Consider the following 13,696-nt stretch of genomic DNA (forward strand, 5'->3'; position numbering starts at 1 on the left):
CTGCATGGGATGATTGTTTCTCAGGGAGGTAAAGTCCTGTGGTTGCGAGCCGTCGATAAAAAAGCTTGCCAACAACGAATATCTCTGTTTTATCGTGCGAGCTCCGAGTAATTTATCGCTAAGATCGTTTCGAGAAATGGGGGGAGGGCATCGATGCGCGAGCAAGCGAAATGGTCGGCATGCTCCCCACCTTCCGATCGATCCGAAACAAATTCTTCCTCTTATTGTCACGCGATTGGTAAAACAACGGGAGAACAACAAGAAAGAATCCTCGCTTCTTCGATTTCCTAATTTTTTTTTACAAAATTTAACAAATCTCCATTTCTTTTTACGCTTTTAATTTTGTCTCTCCTCTCTCTCTCTCTCTCTCTCTCTCTCTCTCTCTCTCTCTCTCTCTCTCTCTCTCTCTCTCTCTTTCTCTCTCTCTATTAATTATTTACGGAATAATTTTGCTACATATACTTCTTAGAAAATTTCCAATAATTTTTGCTATTCATTTTAGCGTTAACCACGCGCGTTGTCAAAGAATTACAAATCTTCTCTCACCTGAGAATTATTTAATCTCGCACGAATAATTCTCGCCACTCTTCAAGTTCCCCCCAGCTGATCGATCATTAAAAATTTTTATATAGATTATAATAATGGAAAAACGATCGTCTCGACAGATGGGCCCGGGGAGGGGAAAAAATGAATTCCTCCCGAGAAGAGGAAGACGCCGAGGTGTTGAACGTTTTTTTTCTCAAGGGACGAGCCTCGTTTCGAGCGTCCACGTCAACGTCTACTTCAGCCGTCGCCGAAACAATTTCTATTAACATCGTCTCAGGTGCTCGAGCTTTGAACGAGCCTTCGAGGAGGATTCGAAAAGATTGAAAAGATATTGTGCATCGGATCGACGTCGTCGAGAACAAATATAGGTTCGAGGGAGAATCAGCCTCCTCCTGGTGAAAAAACACGAGCACGCTTCCCCCCCTCCCTCCCCCCTTGCGAGAAGGGAAAGGAAACGCCAATTGAGAATACAACACGTACAGATATATTTCGACTTTTTTTTTTTTTTCAATTTTTTTCCTTTTTTTGCTTTCTTTTTTTTTTTCTTTTTTGTTTTTTCTTTTTCTCTTTTTCTCGTTACCAGAATTGCCCTAACTTGTTGTTGTTGCGTCGACAGGGGCGTCGAAGCCTCGAACACGCTTGAAAAAAAAGTGATCTTATAATCGTCGATGGAAACGACGAGTCACGAGTCAGTGCTTAGATTTCAATGACGCAGAGACGAGATTTTATTTTAATCGTATCTTCTTTAATATATATATATAATTGTGTGTGTATTTCTCAAGCGTGGACGGTGCCAAATCCTTATTCGCTTCCCGGTCGAGAATTTCAGATCTTCGATTTAAGGTGCGCTTAAAGTCGTCAACGTTTTGTCAATTCTCCGATGAATCGAACTCCTTCGAGGGGGGATTTCGATAAATTTAATTCGAGAGATCCGGAACGAACTGATCGGGGAAAAAGGGAAAAGAAGAAAAGGGGAAAAAAATATAGGAGATCGAAGAAAAGATGAATCAGTTCGCTCTCGAGTTGTCTCTGAAACGACAACACGTTCTGCTTCGTTCATCCGCCTTATCGCATCTTTCGTTCGAATGTCTCGTTCCAAGTGAAATCGAGAAAAATTCTTTCCTTTTTTTTTCGATTCACTTCGAACGGTTCACTCTCTCGCTTATTGTCCAGCTTACGTCGATTAATCGAGCAGAAAACGAAAAGTTTGGAGAGATTTGATTAATTTCTCAAAATACACGAATTCCTTCTCTCGAATGATGTAATTTTTCTTTTTCTCTTTTTTTTTTCTAAAAAAAAGTGTTAACCGAATGTGTGCGAGAAAGAAATTGGAAATCGAAAGTTACGAGCGACAAGAATCAGCAACCGTGCAGGCGAAAAAGGCGGTAAATTTAAACGCGTATTTTCTTTTATTCTTTTTCTTGTCACGAACAATTCAGGATTCAGGACTCGTCAGGACTCGCTCTTTGCAAATGCTCATCTTTCACGAAATCCCTGAAATCCCTCTTTTCGAGTTTCCCCGTCGAACCCAAGGAAAAAAAAACAAAAACAAAAACTTCAATGTCTGCTCGTGATCGGACTCGGATTAGCTCGATGACACCTCCGCGTAATCAGGCTACAATCGTCATACATATTTATATATGTATTATACAAGGCGAATCGCGTGACTAATAAATAGTGAGTCAGTGAATCGATCCTCGAGCGTCAGAACGATTACTAAAAAAAAAAAAAAAAAAGAAAAGAAAAAAGAAGAGATTTATTATATAAAAAAAAACTCGAGCTTTTCTCTAATCTGCCAAGTGAACGCCGAATATAGCTTGAACTATATTATCTAACCGTTATATATTCCGTTATATATATATATAAGATAAATTCAAAACAAACAAAGAGTCGAAGAGAATGGAATTTAAATCGTTAAAGAAATAGACCTTGGAATAAGATATTTGTTGAAAATAAGAAGAATTCACTTGAAATTATCGAAGCGAAATTTTTCGAAGAATCGATCGATAACTTCGCAGTTCGCCCTTGCGCATATACATAATATTTTATGTGTACATATATAAATATATCGATCGAGAAAGGAGGAAAGAAAAAGAGCGGAATGAAGAACGGCCGGTAAAAAAACAAAGGCGAGAAGAACCAAAGTGAACTGAAGTGCCAGTGTTTATCGCTCGACCTTCCTCCTTCTCCTCCTCCTCCTCCTCCTACTTCTCTTTCGCGCTTTCTCCTCTCTTCATGCACACGCATACATGTATACACTATGGATACACACGGTTCACATACGCATACAGCGTTCATACGCACACATGTACATATAGACATACACGCGTTTCTCTTCTAATATTTATTTTTCTTCTTCCTCTTCTTCTTCTTCTTTTTCTCCTTATATTTTTATTCTTCTCGTCGATTATCCTTCTTCTTAATATTTCTCTTGGCTTAGCGATCGTAGATGGGCGTCCACGTTCTTAGCAATTACAATTGTCGTCTGTTGGATTCGTCGGCTGGTCGGTGAGCCGTTGACCCTTCGCCTGGCCCATTCCGCCCGCGATTAGGGTCGGATCATTGTCCAGGGATTCGCTCATCTTGTCGCATATAATGTCCACCAATTGCTCGAACACCGTCTGCGGATGAGAAATAATTAGATCCCTCAACTTTTTACCATCAAATTCTTCCACGTTTGATTTTTAAAATTGATTCGAATTAAGCTTCGAAAATAATCAACGACGCGATAATTAATCGAAAAATTTAAATTTACTTCGGATCTATATTCACGTTGCGCAAGACTCGCAATTAATTCCCTCGCGACGTTTTTTTTCTCATTAGTCGAAGTGTATTTGCGTTACTAGGATGTGTAATCCTAGTATCCTATTTTCATTCCGTTTAATATTAAAATTTTTTAAAATTGCGTTTGATACGGTAAAGGAAAAAGGCACGAGCTACGTCACGACGAGGTAGGTCTCAAGGTAGTCGCAATCGTGGGCGGAAAAATCGATCGGATGAACGTCGATACGTCGGTGCGAATAGATTCGACCCGTCCTGCTGGTGATGATTAATGGGCTCGGTACCGAGCGGGTAATCGAGGATATCTCGGTAGGTAACGGTGTTTACACACACGTTGCGGATAGAAATAAACGTGAGTAGGAAACGTGACGCCGATAACGTTTTTTCAACCTGCGATCGGTTTAAGTTGGGATAATAGGCTGGTAAACAGGCGAGGAAAGAAAAATGAAAATGGTTTCTATGCTATGTACGCGTTCTATATACGCGACTTTCGTAAGAGATAGCTTGGAAAAACCTGAATCGAATACGATGAATTATTGTTTCTCGTTTAAACTTTTGCTCGAATCTCTTCTTGGAAATGGAAAATTCGAAGATTTTAAAAACTTGAGAAAATGTATCGACGGATTTCTTCGTAACTTTTTTTCAGTTTTCTAGAAACTGGAAAATCTTTTTTAGATCGATCTTTTTTCCTTTACCTTAATGTTGATATTCTCTTTGGCCGACGTCTCGAAGAACTGGACGCCCAATTGGTCCGCTAATTGCTTGCCTCTCTCGGTGGTGATCACCCTTTCGTCCTCCATGTCGCACTTGTTGCCGACCAAGATCACCTGGGCGTTGTCGCACGAGTACGTTTTGATCTGCGTTACCCAATCTTGCACCGAATTGAACGACTCCTCGTTCGTGATATCGTACATTAGGATGAAGCCCATCGCGCCTCTGTAATAGGCCGTCGTTATTGTTCTGTATCTTTCCTGACCTGCAGTGTCCTAAAATACAATTGATCACGATTAACGGGATTAATTTCGGAGAATTTCGTGAAATTTTGTGAGAGTGGATATTAATTCCTTTTTTTCTTCCTTCCTTTCTCCTAAAATTATTTTTTTGCGGAGACATAATTTTAAATAATTTGAAATAAACGAGTCGTAAACAAGCGATAATATTCAAGTCGAATAACAAATGATGCCCAGTGTGGGTGAACGTAAATATTACGTTTACGACTTTCAACTGTTGTATTTTATTTGTAAAATTAAATAGAATGATTCGTGAAAGATATTTCTCTCCTCCTTCAAAAATTTTACGATTTATATTTTTTTATCGTAAATGTTTTGAAAAATGCAATTACGAATTTTCCTTTTTATATTCTTTATATATTTTATCTATTTTATTATTCAAATTAAAAGCAAAGAGAAGAAAGGAAGAGAATAACTTTGCGATTTCTTTCGAAAGAAGCGGCGTAACGAATTACGCAAGAATGTATACTGACCCAGATCTGTAGCTTGACCCTTTTGTCGTGTCTGAAAACCGTTTTCACCTTAAAATCGATGCCCACGGTCGATACGAAGGCCGAGGTGAAGGAATCGTCCGCGTAGCGGAACAGGAAGGACGTTTTACCAACAGACGAGTTCCCAATGATCAGCAGCTTGAACATGTAATCGAAGTTTTGGTCCGCGGCCTCCTTCTGAAATTTTGGATCCTGGCCCGCCATCTAGCGAACAAATTTCCATTTAAAAAACACATCTACGTTTGACGATTAGATTTACCTTAGATTATCGATATTGCTATGGTTTTGGAATTTATTATAGTACTTTTAATTATTGTATTGTATACTTTTAATTCTTTTTTAACATTTAAGTCAGATGTGATATGATATCAATGTGATTTTTATATAAAATTATTTAATAGGTTGATCTCTAAGCTAATATTCATTCATCATTACAAAAATATTTATGAATACATTTGTTTAATTGTATTCAATTATTATTGTTATAGATTTGGAATTTATTGTAGTACTTTTAATTATTGTATACTTTTAATTCTTTTTTAACATTTAAGTCAGATGTGATATGATATCAATGTGATTTTTATATAAAATTATTTAATAGGTTGATCTCTAAGCTAATATTCATTCATCATTACAAAAATATTTATGAATACATTTGTTTAATTGTATTCAATTATTATTGTTATAGATTTGGAATTTATTAATATTTTTAACTAATTATGATACTTATTTGTATATAGATCTTTTTAACATTTAAGTCAGATGTGATATATGTTACCAATATGATTTTTACATAAAATTAATTAATAGGTTGATCTCTAAGCTAGTATTCACTCATCATTACAAAAATATATGTTATGAACACTAATTGTATTCAATTATTATTGCTGTGGATTTAGAATTTATTATAATATTTTTAACTATTGTATACTTTTAATTTTTTTTTAACATTTAAGTCAAATGTGATATATATTACCAATGTGATTTTTATATAAAATTAATAGGTTGGTCTCTAAGCTAGTATTCACTCATCATTACAAAAATACACATTTATGAACTCATTGTAATTATTCAATTATTATTCTAATATCTTATTTCCTCTGAGACTTGATCCTCACTCTTCTCTATTCATCACCATGATACCAATTTGGCATACTTAAAAATTTATTACAATTGTGCACGATAATGATTATTGATTGGTCATTGCACAAAGTATTCAAAATTCACGACAAGTTTGGAAAACCGAACCAAACAACATAGATATATCTCCGCTACTACGTCGACAGTTCACCGTATCTTTTGCTTCTAGTCCAACGTTGTAATTGTCGTCGAACTTGTTGTTCATCGTTTATCACGAGGAGGAAAAAAAAAAGAAAAAAAGAAAAAAAACGAATTGCTAATGCCGCTACCAAACGTCTGTCGCGTGGGGTGATATCAACGATGGACATCATTCGTGCCATTCTCGGCCTCAGTTCCAGCACGGAATCCTTCATAGGTGGCCTGGTATCCTTTATCGAATTCTCCGCCCGATTTTCGAATCCCTTCGACATTCCAAAATTTTTTCTATTTTTTTCAAAAATTCATTCACGAACAATTTGTAACGAAAGATCGCGACAGAGGAGATATATGATAAACAGCGCGAAGAAAGTAGAATTTTTTTTCTCAGGAGTTAGAAATATCCACTTGCGTCGAGCCAATTGTGTGACACTTACGCGACTCTTTCGTTTCCTTCCGGGTTTACTCGTTCCTTGTATCTCGTTCCTTTCGACGGTATCGCGGTTTCTCTATAAACACGCCCACTCCAGGGCTGGAAGAAGAATTGGGCGCCAATTGGGTGCTCATTTTTTTTTCAAATCTTTTTTCGATAAATTTATTACTATACTCGTGTTTTTATTATTTCTCGTGTTTCCAATGTAAGAGATCAGTTATAATATGATAACAATAATTTAGAAAAAAATTTTCAAGTTAGTCAAACTTTTTTTCGTTCAATTAATAAATTTCGACACTGTTCATTTACATATTCATTCCAATGTTGTATCAAATAATCTAAAGAAAAAGAAAAAAATTTTGGACAATTTTGAAAAATTTAATTCTAATAATATTCGCTTCCTTCCATGTTGTCCTGTCATCCCATCGTATTGCCATTCGAATGCAATTTCGTAGCCGTGATAAACCACACGATCGATAATCCCGCAATGGGAACAATCAAATCCGATAACCTCGAATTACAGGTGGACATATAAAAAAAAAGCACGTGGTGGTTCAATAGAATCCACGATTCATAGATTCCTCTCGTTCGTACGAAGGCAATATACCAAATATTGCGACGATTTATCCATCAGTTATCATCGGTAGATAACTGATTTTTAGAAAATTTATTTTTCGATTCTCGAGCGAATTTTTTCTCTCTCGATCGTGAAGTTCAACGATTTGTTAAATAATTCATTCATTGTAATCGAGGATTATGCATCCTATGTTTTCTTAGGTCAACGTAGGGTGGCGAGTCGGTGTTTCCGGATGCCAGCTGTGGCTATAGACGTGTGCCGGTTACGTGTACTAATGAGACGGTTTGAGGAAGTATAGAGTCGGTGAAGGAAATAAGGAGATAAGAATACTATGTCTGGCATTGAAACAAAACAGTACGTCTATGTGACAAGACTAGAAATTGCATTATATAACGTGATAACGGTTCTTAACTTATTATTCATGTAAAAGATAAATATACATATAAAATAATATGTATAAAAGGTAAATTTTATATATTTTGAATATCATAATCTATTTTAGCAACCTGAAATTGCATTATATAATTTTGAAACGATTCTTAACTTATTATCTGTATAAAAAAGATAGTAAAACTTTTATACTTTGGATACCACAATGTATTTTAACAATCTGAAATTGCATTATATAATTGTAAAACGATTTTATATAAAAAGTAAATAATAAAATGTATATAAAATAATATGTATAAAAGGTAAAATAAAATTTTTATATATTTTGGATATCACAATACATTTTAACAATCTGAAATTCTATTATATAATTGTGAAACGTTCTTAACTTGTTCCTAACTCATTATTTATACAAAAGGTAGTAAAATTTTTATATATTTTGGATATCACGATGCGTTTTAATCCTGTGTTATTATGAAAGAAATGAAATTATCCGAGTGTAAGAGGAAGAATTTTTCCTTATTTATGTACTACATTGCTACCGTTTTGAAAATTACAAAATATAATAATATATAATGGTAAAAGTTCACCAGAAAATATATAAATACGTCAATCACTGGGATGGTCGAAAGATAATTAAAAAAATCTAAAAAAAACCACCAATTACATTACTACTAGAATCAACAACTGAATCTATGATCGCGTTTATCATTTATCGGTAAGAACAAGGAAACTAACTATTTTTCGACGAACGGTTGTCCCGACAAAACGTTGAAAACATTGGCAGATCGATCAAGTGCAACTGGAGAGCGATCTGTGCAGTTATGGCCGAAAGTAAATTTCAGAAATGGAGGGTCTATAAATAAACTGTGGACGTCGAGGTCCACAGACACATAGCCGGAGCTTTTTACGCTTGGTGGGAGGGATCTTATCGATTTTCTTCGTGCTCGAGCCTGTAGCGGAGAACTACAGATTTCCCTCGGATTTCAAGTTCCATCGTTTCTGCCTCGCTCGTTTCTAGGATGCTCGTCCGACTAAAACTCTCCTATCCCTTCGATAAAAGAGCATCCAGACGCTCCCCAGACTCTTGATAAATAACGATTCTCGTACGAAATTGGTCGCTAATTATCCTTTTTTTTTTTCTTTCTTTTTCTCGATATCGATGATATTGGTCACCAGATATCGTTCTCCAGAGATGTTCAAAATGGAGAATGATTAATAAGGTTTCAGAAAGAGATCAAAGTAAAAAAATCCATGATGTTTCATTGTCAGTGAAGAGAATATTGTTTGTAAGAGAAATTTTTACAATTTGTGTCTACGATCATTTTGAGAAATTAAATCGCGGAAAAGAGAAGATCAGATTTTCCCAAATTTTAATTCTATAAGATGTTCCATCGATATCTGAGGCTAATATGATCCGTTCCAAATTAAAATCAACTAAAGCGACTGTATTTGAGGCGTCGCATACAAGATTCCGTGATATTATTTTTCGATTCATTTTATATTGAAAATTTAAATTTTGTAGGAAAGATGGATGGATAAAGAGGGTCAAGGATCACCAAGCTCTTGCCAAGCTCGAAAAAAAGATTGGACAAATGAAGATTTATCTCCTTCACCGAGGAATCATTTTTTATCTATCGTCGGAAGAAAATTTGATTACGTAAGCATAGAAATTGATGAATGGCGAAGAAGAATTGAACGATCGAGCTACAGATATTTCGATCAACGAACGACGTGATACAAATTCGCATAATGCAATAATGCAAAAATCAATATATAACGTAATCATGTTCGAAAATGAAGAAGACGAAGAAATCGAAGATTTGTTGGAAAGTTTGGCTGCCTGTATTGATATAGGGATTCCAATGGAAAAATTTTTACGGGAGGATACATCAGGCACGCGCGCCCAATTCTTCAAGCGGGCAGAAGAAAGTGGAACAAGGTTCGCGATAATCGTATCGCCTATGTTAAACACTGACGTGCTGCGCACGAATGCATCCAGAAGGATGCGATAACGCGTTGCACGAGTACACTCCAACATATGTAATATGAGGAAGAAAGAAGATTGGAAAGATGTGTAAAGATAAAATCGATACGCTGTTTTTCATGCTGATCCTTCATTTTTATAGCAGATGTAATACCTTGATTTTCGGATGATGAATTAATCGTTTAAACTGAGAGATCGTGTTGTTTCGTATTTTAAAATTAATTCAAAGATAAATTTTCTAAAACATGTTTTGACGTCAGTTGTTATGACGTTCAAAAAAAAATACGCGTGTCTTATATAAAGGAATATCGATTGACTTTGAATAATTTCAGAAGGGTGAAATAAGATTTTTATAATTATATTTCATTTGTTCAAAGTTTGCGTAGCGTTAATCTTCAAATCATCGTAAATCAAATGTTCCAATTAAAGTTTTAACAGGCAAAAATTTAATTGAAAATTAATATCTCGGTTTGGGATGTTTATAGGAGGTTAGAATCTTGCTGTTCTGTCTTTATTAGTACAAATAATATATTTGTACAGCCATTGTTGGTTTGTTTTGCTAGATACATACACATTGATGAATTTATATGAATAAAAGTTAAAAAAATAAAGGATTCCTATTAACTTTAGCCATTGTTGAAGTCAAGTACTAAAAAACAACTAGACGACAATAAATTGTTATTCAAACGAAACTTTGGATGATGAAATGTTTCAAGCACTCGTATCTTTTCTGTAGTTAATACTCTTCAACAACTGACACACAGGTCTTTGTGCTCTAAGGATCTCTCAACCTCGAATACGTTCAATTCTTCCATGAATCCATTAAAATATTAAAATTAAACAATCTCTTTCTTCTAAAAAATCATAAGCTTTCTTGATTAATTGTTATCAGAACCATAATTAAAAATTTGTGAATTATTATAAAAATTGAAACTTTCAAATGTGCTCTTCTATTCCAAATATATAATTCTGCATAAAGTTATTTATTGTTAAATTATATTCTATGTATTTTAATCTTTAAATTGTCAGTAAAGTACTTTTAATATAATAAGAGAAATCCTACCATGTTGATGATACAATAGTGTGTGATTTCCAATGATTATCAAAAAGATAAATAACTCATTTTTTACAATAATCATCAGCTTAAATAATGAAAAATTTTGATCAAAAGCATAGCAATTTGACAAATTAATAATGAAAGATGATTAATTTTGGAAAAATTACTTTCTCAATGTGTATTGTATGATTAATTTTTATCAATCTTTCCTCTAGGATATCAACAAACAAAAAAAACAATCTACTATATAAATTATCCAAACACAATTCTCAAACAATGATATAACATCTCAGGCGTCCATTGCCTGATCATGTTTTCTACATTTACAATAAATTTTCCTCTTCCTTTAAATCTTTTTCTTTAAAGGAGAATCGTCAACGAGTAAAGAAGAAAACATCATAAAAAGTTGTGGAGAATTTAACTATATTATTATATTATTAGCAATAGAACAAATATTTTCGAAAGATCGATTCCCCAACCCTTGACCAACCATGCCGCCCGTTACATAGTTTCGATTTCAGCAGAATGAACGTAGAACGGAAGATGGAGCCTCCGTATATGTATGTCGTGACGCTCGAATTTGGATTCCGAAAACGCGTCCAGATCGATACGCTCGAATTCCTCGATATCGGCGATGCCTGCCTGGTCGATAAATTCGGTCGCCAACTCGGTCGTTTGTTTCCATGTATACATATATATATATTTGTTAATAAATTTCTTCTTCAGGGGCAGCACGAGCATCATACGTGTTCTTAAACATCGACGTGATCACAGCTGACATGTCTGTCGTCCCTTTCAAGGGAAGTGAGAGAAAGAGGGAAGTGTAAGAGAGAGAGAGAGAGAGAGAGAGAGTGGGAAGGTCACACAGTTTGGACCGTCATCGACAGTCAGATTGTGCATAAAAAAAATGACGAAAGCTCTTGAAGGATGATCGAAATTGAATTCATTATCCTGGATCCTGCATAGCAATCCTGGAATTCACACTTAGATTTTTTTTAGACGCCATGAATTCGAGATTTTCCAGATTAGATCGTTAAAGCGGTCTTTAATCACCTTTAATCACGAGGATGAGAAGTGATGCATAAGCGGGAACAAGCAGTCGAGGCTCGTGTAAGCGCAGAGTGCATGAAAAGTTGATTCGACGGCCACAGTTTCTAGCATGAGCGAGAGGAAAACCGTGAGAGTGGGAGAAAGACAGAGGGAGACAGAAAGAAATCAATAAGCGTTCTATCGACGAACTGGCTGGTCGGACAGAAATGTGTTTCAGCCTCGAAATCGCGGGACTCTGAATGTATTCCGTGAGGATGTGACCAAGCCTGAATGAAGCTTTCTCGTCCGACGAGTCATTCCCGACATGTGTACCTCCTAAAAGCGTTGATCCTTTCACGGTCGATCGCTGAATAGTAGGAATGCACAACGCGAGCTGCACTCTGGGCCCCTGCACCTGGCCTCGACGATAAAAATGACTCCGACGCTGATACGCGAGTACGGAGTTTCTCGACACCACGGCGACGTAACACACGGCAGCACAACAGGGATGGTTTCACGACGATTTTAAGAAGACTGGACTGGCCTCGGTAAAGCCTCGCGCCACTGTAGCCCGCTATAGCTAAAATATCGACCATTTCGTGGACCCCCGCCCGTCCTTAGACCAATCCCGAGGAAGGCCGCGCCTGCGCCACAGGCAACCCGACTGACATCTCGAAACTATCGGCAAAACCCATATTTCGTGAAAATGACACTTGTTGATCTCGCGAAATTTCAATTCCTACGACAATGCGGCCAGTTTCTGGTAGTTTTGAAAAGATATCTGTCGTATCGATCGTCAATCGATTATCCACTATGGGTAAATTCATCAAATCCAATTCATCAAAATATAGAAATATAAAAGTATCGTTCTGAAATACCATCAAATCATGCAAAAAGTAAAGATATTTGATACGGTTTCCTATGAATTTAAAACGATAGTGTGAATGCAGATAATAGGTGAGTGTACAAACTATATTCGATGAAAAGTTTCACAATCTGTCATTCATGGCAATTTGGAATTGTTATAATCGCATTTGAATTTTGATAATAACGAATGATCTCGTGACTGATACAGAAACAATTATACTTAGTGTAAGTATATAAGAAGAATCCTGGAAATCCTAAACTAGACTAAATAATTTCTAATTGCATATATGTGTATAAAAAAATGAACGAAAATAAAAATTAAGAAATAAATTGTAAAATAAAAATATATAAAACAAATAAAAGAGTAAATGAACAAATAAATAAATGAGAGAGTAAGCGAAGAAATAATTAGATGAAAATAAAAATTAAAAAATAAATTAATAAAAGAGTATATAAATAAATAAACATTTTTTATATATAATGAAATGAATAAATAAATGAAGAAGTTATTGTCCAAATAAATATGTAAATAATTGAAAAAATAATTGAAATAATAAATAATAATTAAAAAAATGAAACGAATAAACAATGTAATATTGATACATAAATGTTATAATATTAATTCAAAATAGATGTTATAAATGTTTAAAAATTATTCCAAGTCTAAAATTTAATTAAAGTGTTATAGATTCGATCTATTTGTCAAGCGAGTTCGTTTGCAAATGAATTCTCTTCCGCGACCTACGTAGTATTTATAGAAGATCGTCACGATATTCAACGAACATACATTTCTTATTGATTCTTTCAAAACTAATTTTTCGAATACAATGGTTAGTAATGGTTAGTAATTCAATATTTTTTGAATTTTTATTAATTTATATGCATAAAATTAATTTTTATTTTTATGCGTCAAAATTTTTTACAATAAAAAAATATAATGATGATAATTATATTATTTTCATTGTTGTTTGTCAAAAATGATTTTCATTTCATATTTATATTATATTTTAAAATATTATAAAATAGAATAATTTGTCAAAATTTTATAGAATAATATTTTTATAAAATAATAGTTGTAACTGTTAAATGTTAATTTGGAATTAATATTACGCAAATATATGATCCAAAATCTATTCTTTATATTTTTAAAGTTTACTTTATGTTCTATATTTCTAATTTATTTTTTGTACATTTAAAAAATAATTATCTTTAAAGATATGCAATTTATCGTTTGTAGATAATATATACTGGCA

The 13,696-nt window shown here is 34.5% G+C and overlaps 1 protein-coding gene and 1 long non-coding RNA gene across 6 annotated transcripts in view; one reads left to right on the top strand and one right to left on the bottom strand.

Annotated features, from left to right (window-relative positions):
• The window catches only part of LOC114577340 (uncharacterized), a 29,701-nt gene extending 19,229 nt beyond the window's left edge, over positions 1 to 10,472 (top strand). Inside the window, exon 2 of the long non-coding RNA XR_003697343.2 lies at positions 9,029 to 10,472. This is a non-coding gene — a long non-coding RNA (uncharacterized LOC114577340). The remainder of the gene's footprint in view (positions 1 to 9,028) is intronic.
• On the bottom strand, positions 279 to 12,227 carry LOC107996412 (ras-related protein Rab-3). 5 transcript variants are annotated; one of them, XM_017054442.3, is made up of 4 exons: positions 11,910 to 12,227; positions 4,811 to 5,032; positions 4,023 to 4,313; positions 279 to 3,167 (listed from the first exon to the last, which is right to left on the bottom strand). In XM_017054442.3, exons 2-4 carry the CDS (start codon positions 5,030 to 5,032, stop codon positions 3,012 to 3,014), a joined length of 669 nt encoding a protein of 222 aa, XP_016909931.1. In that variant the 5' UTR covers positions 11,910 to 12,227; the 3' UTR covers positions 279 to 3,011. The 5 variants fall into 5 exon arrangements, with proteins under 5 accessions (XP_016909931.1, XP_061934719.1, XP_016909930.2 ...); XM_062078735.1 differs by lacking the exon at positions 11,910 to 12,227 and adding an exon at positions 6,541 to 6,630; XM_017054441.3 differs by lacking the exon at positions 11,910 to 12,227 and adding an exon at positions 6,238 to 6,586.
• Positions 12,228 to 13,696: the final 1,469 nt, after the last annotated feature.

Source organism: Apis cerana, linkage group LG8 (genome assembly GCF_029169275.1).
Source record: "Apis cerana isolate GH-2021 linkage group LG8, AcerK_1.0, whole genome shotgun sequence".
Lineage (NCBI taxonomy): Eukaryota > Metazoa > Arthropoda > Insecta > Hymenoptera > Apidae > Apis > Apis cerana.

Excerpts from the sequence above, each read along its gene's own strand:
- LOC107996412 (XM_017054441.3), bottom strand. The coding sequence starts at position 6,378 with ATGTCGAAGGGATTCGAAAATCGGGCGGAGAATTCGATAAAGGATACC. Across the intron at positions 4,314-4,810 it reads GGGTCAAGCTACAGATCTGG|GACACTGCAGGTCAGGAAAG; the intron begins GTCAGTATACAT and ends ATTGTATTTTAG. Across the intron at positions 3,168-4,022 it reads AAGAGAATATCAACATTAAG|ACGGTGTTCGAGCAATTGGT; the intron begins GTAAAGGAAAAA and ends TCTCATCCGCAG.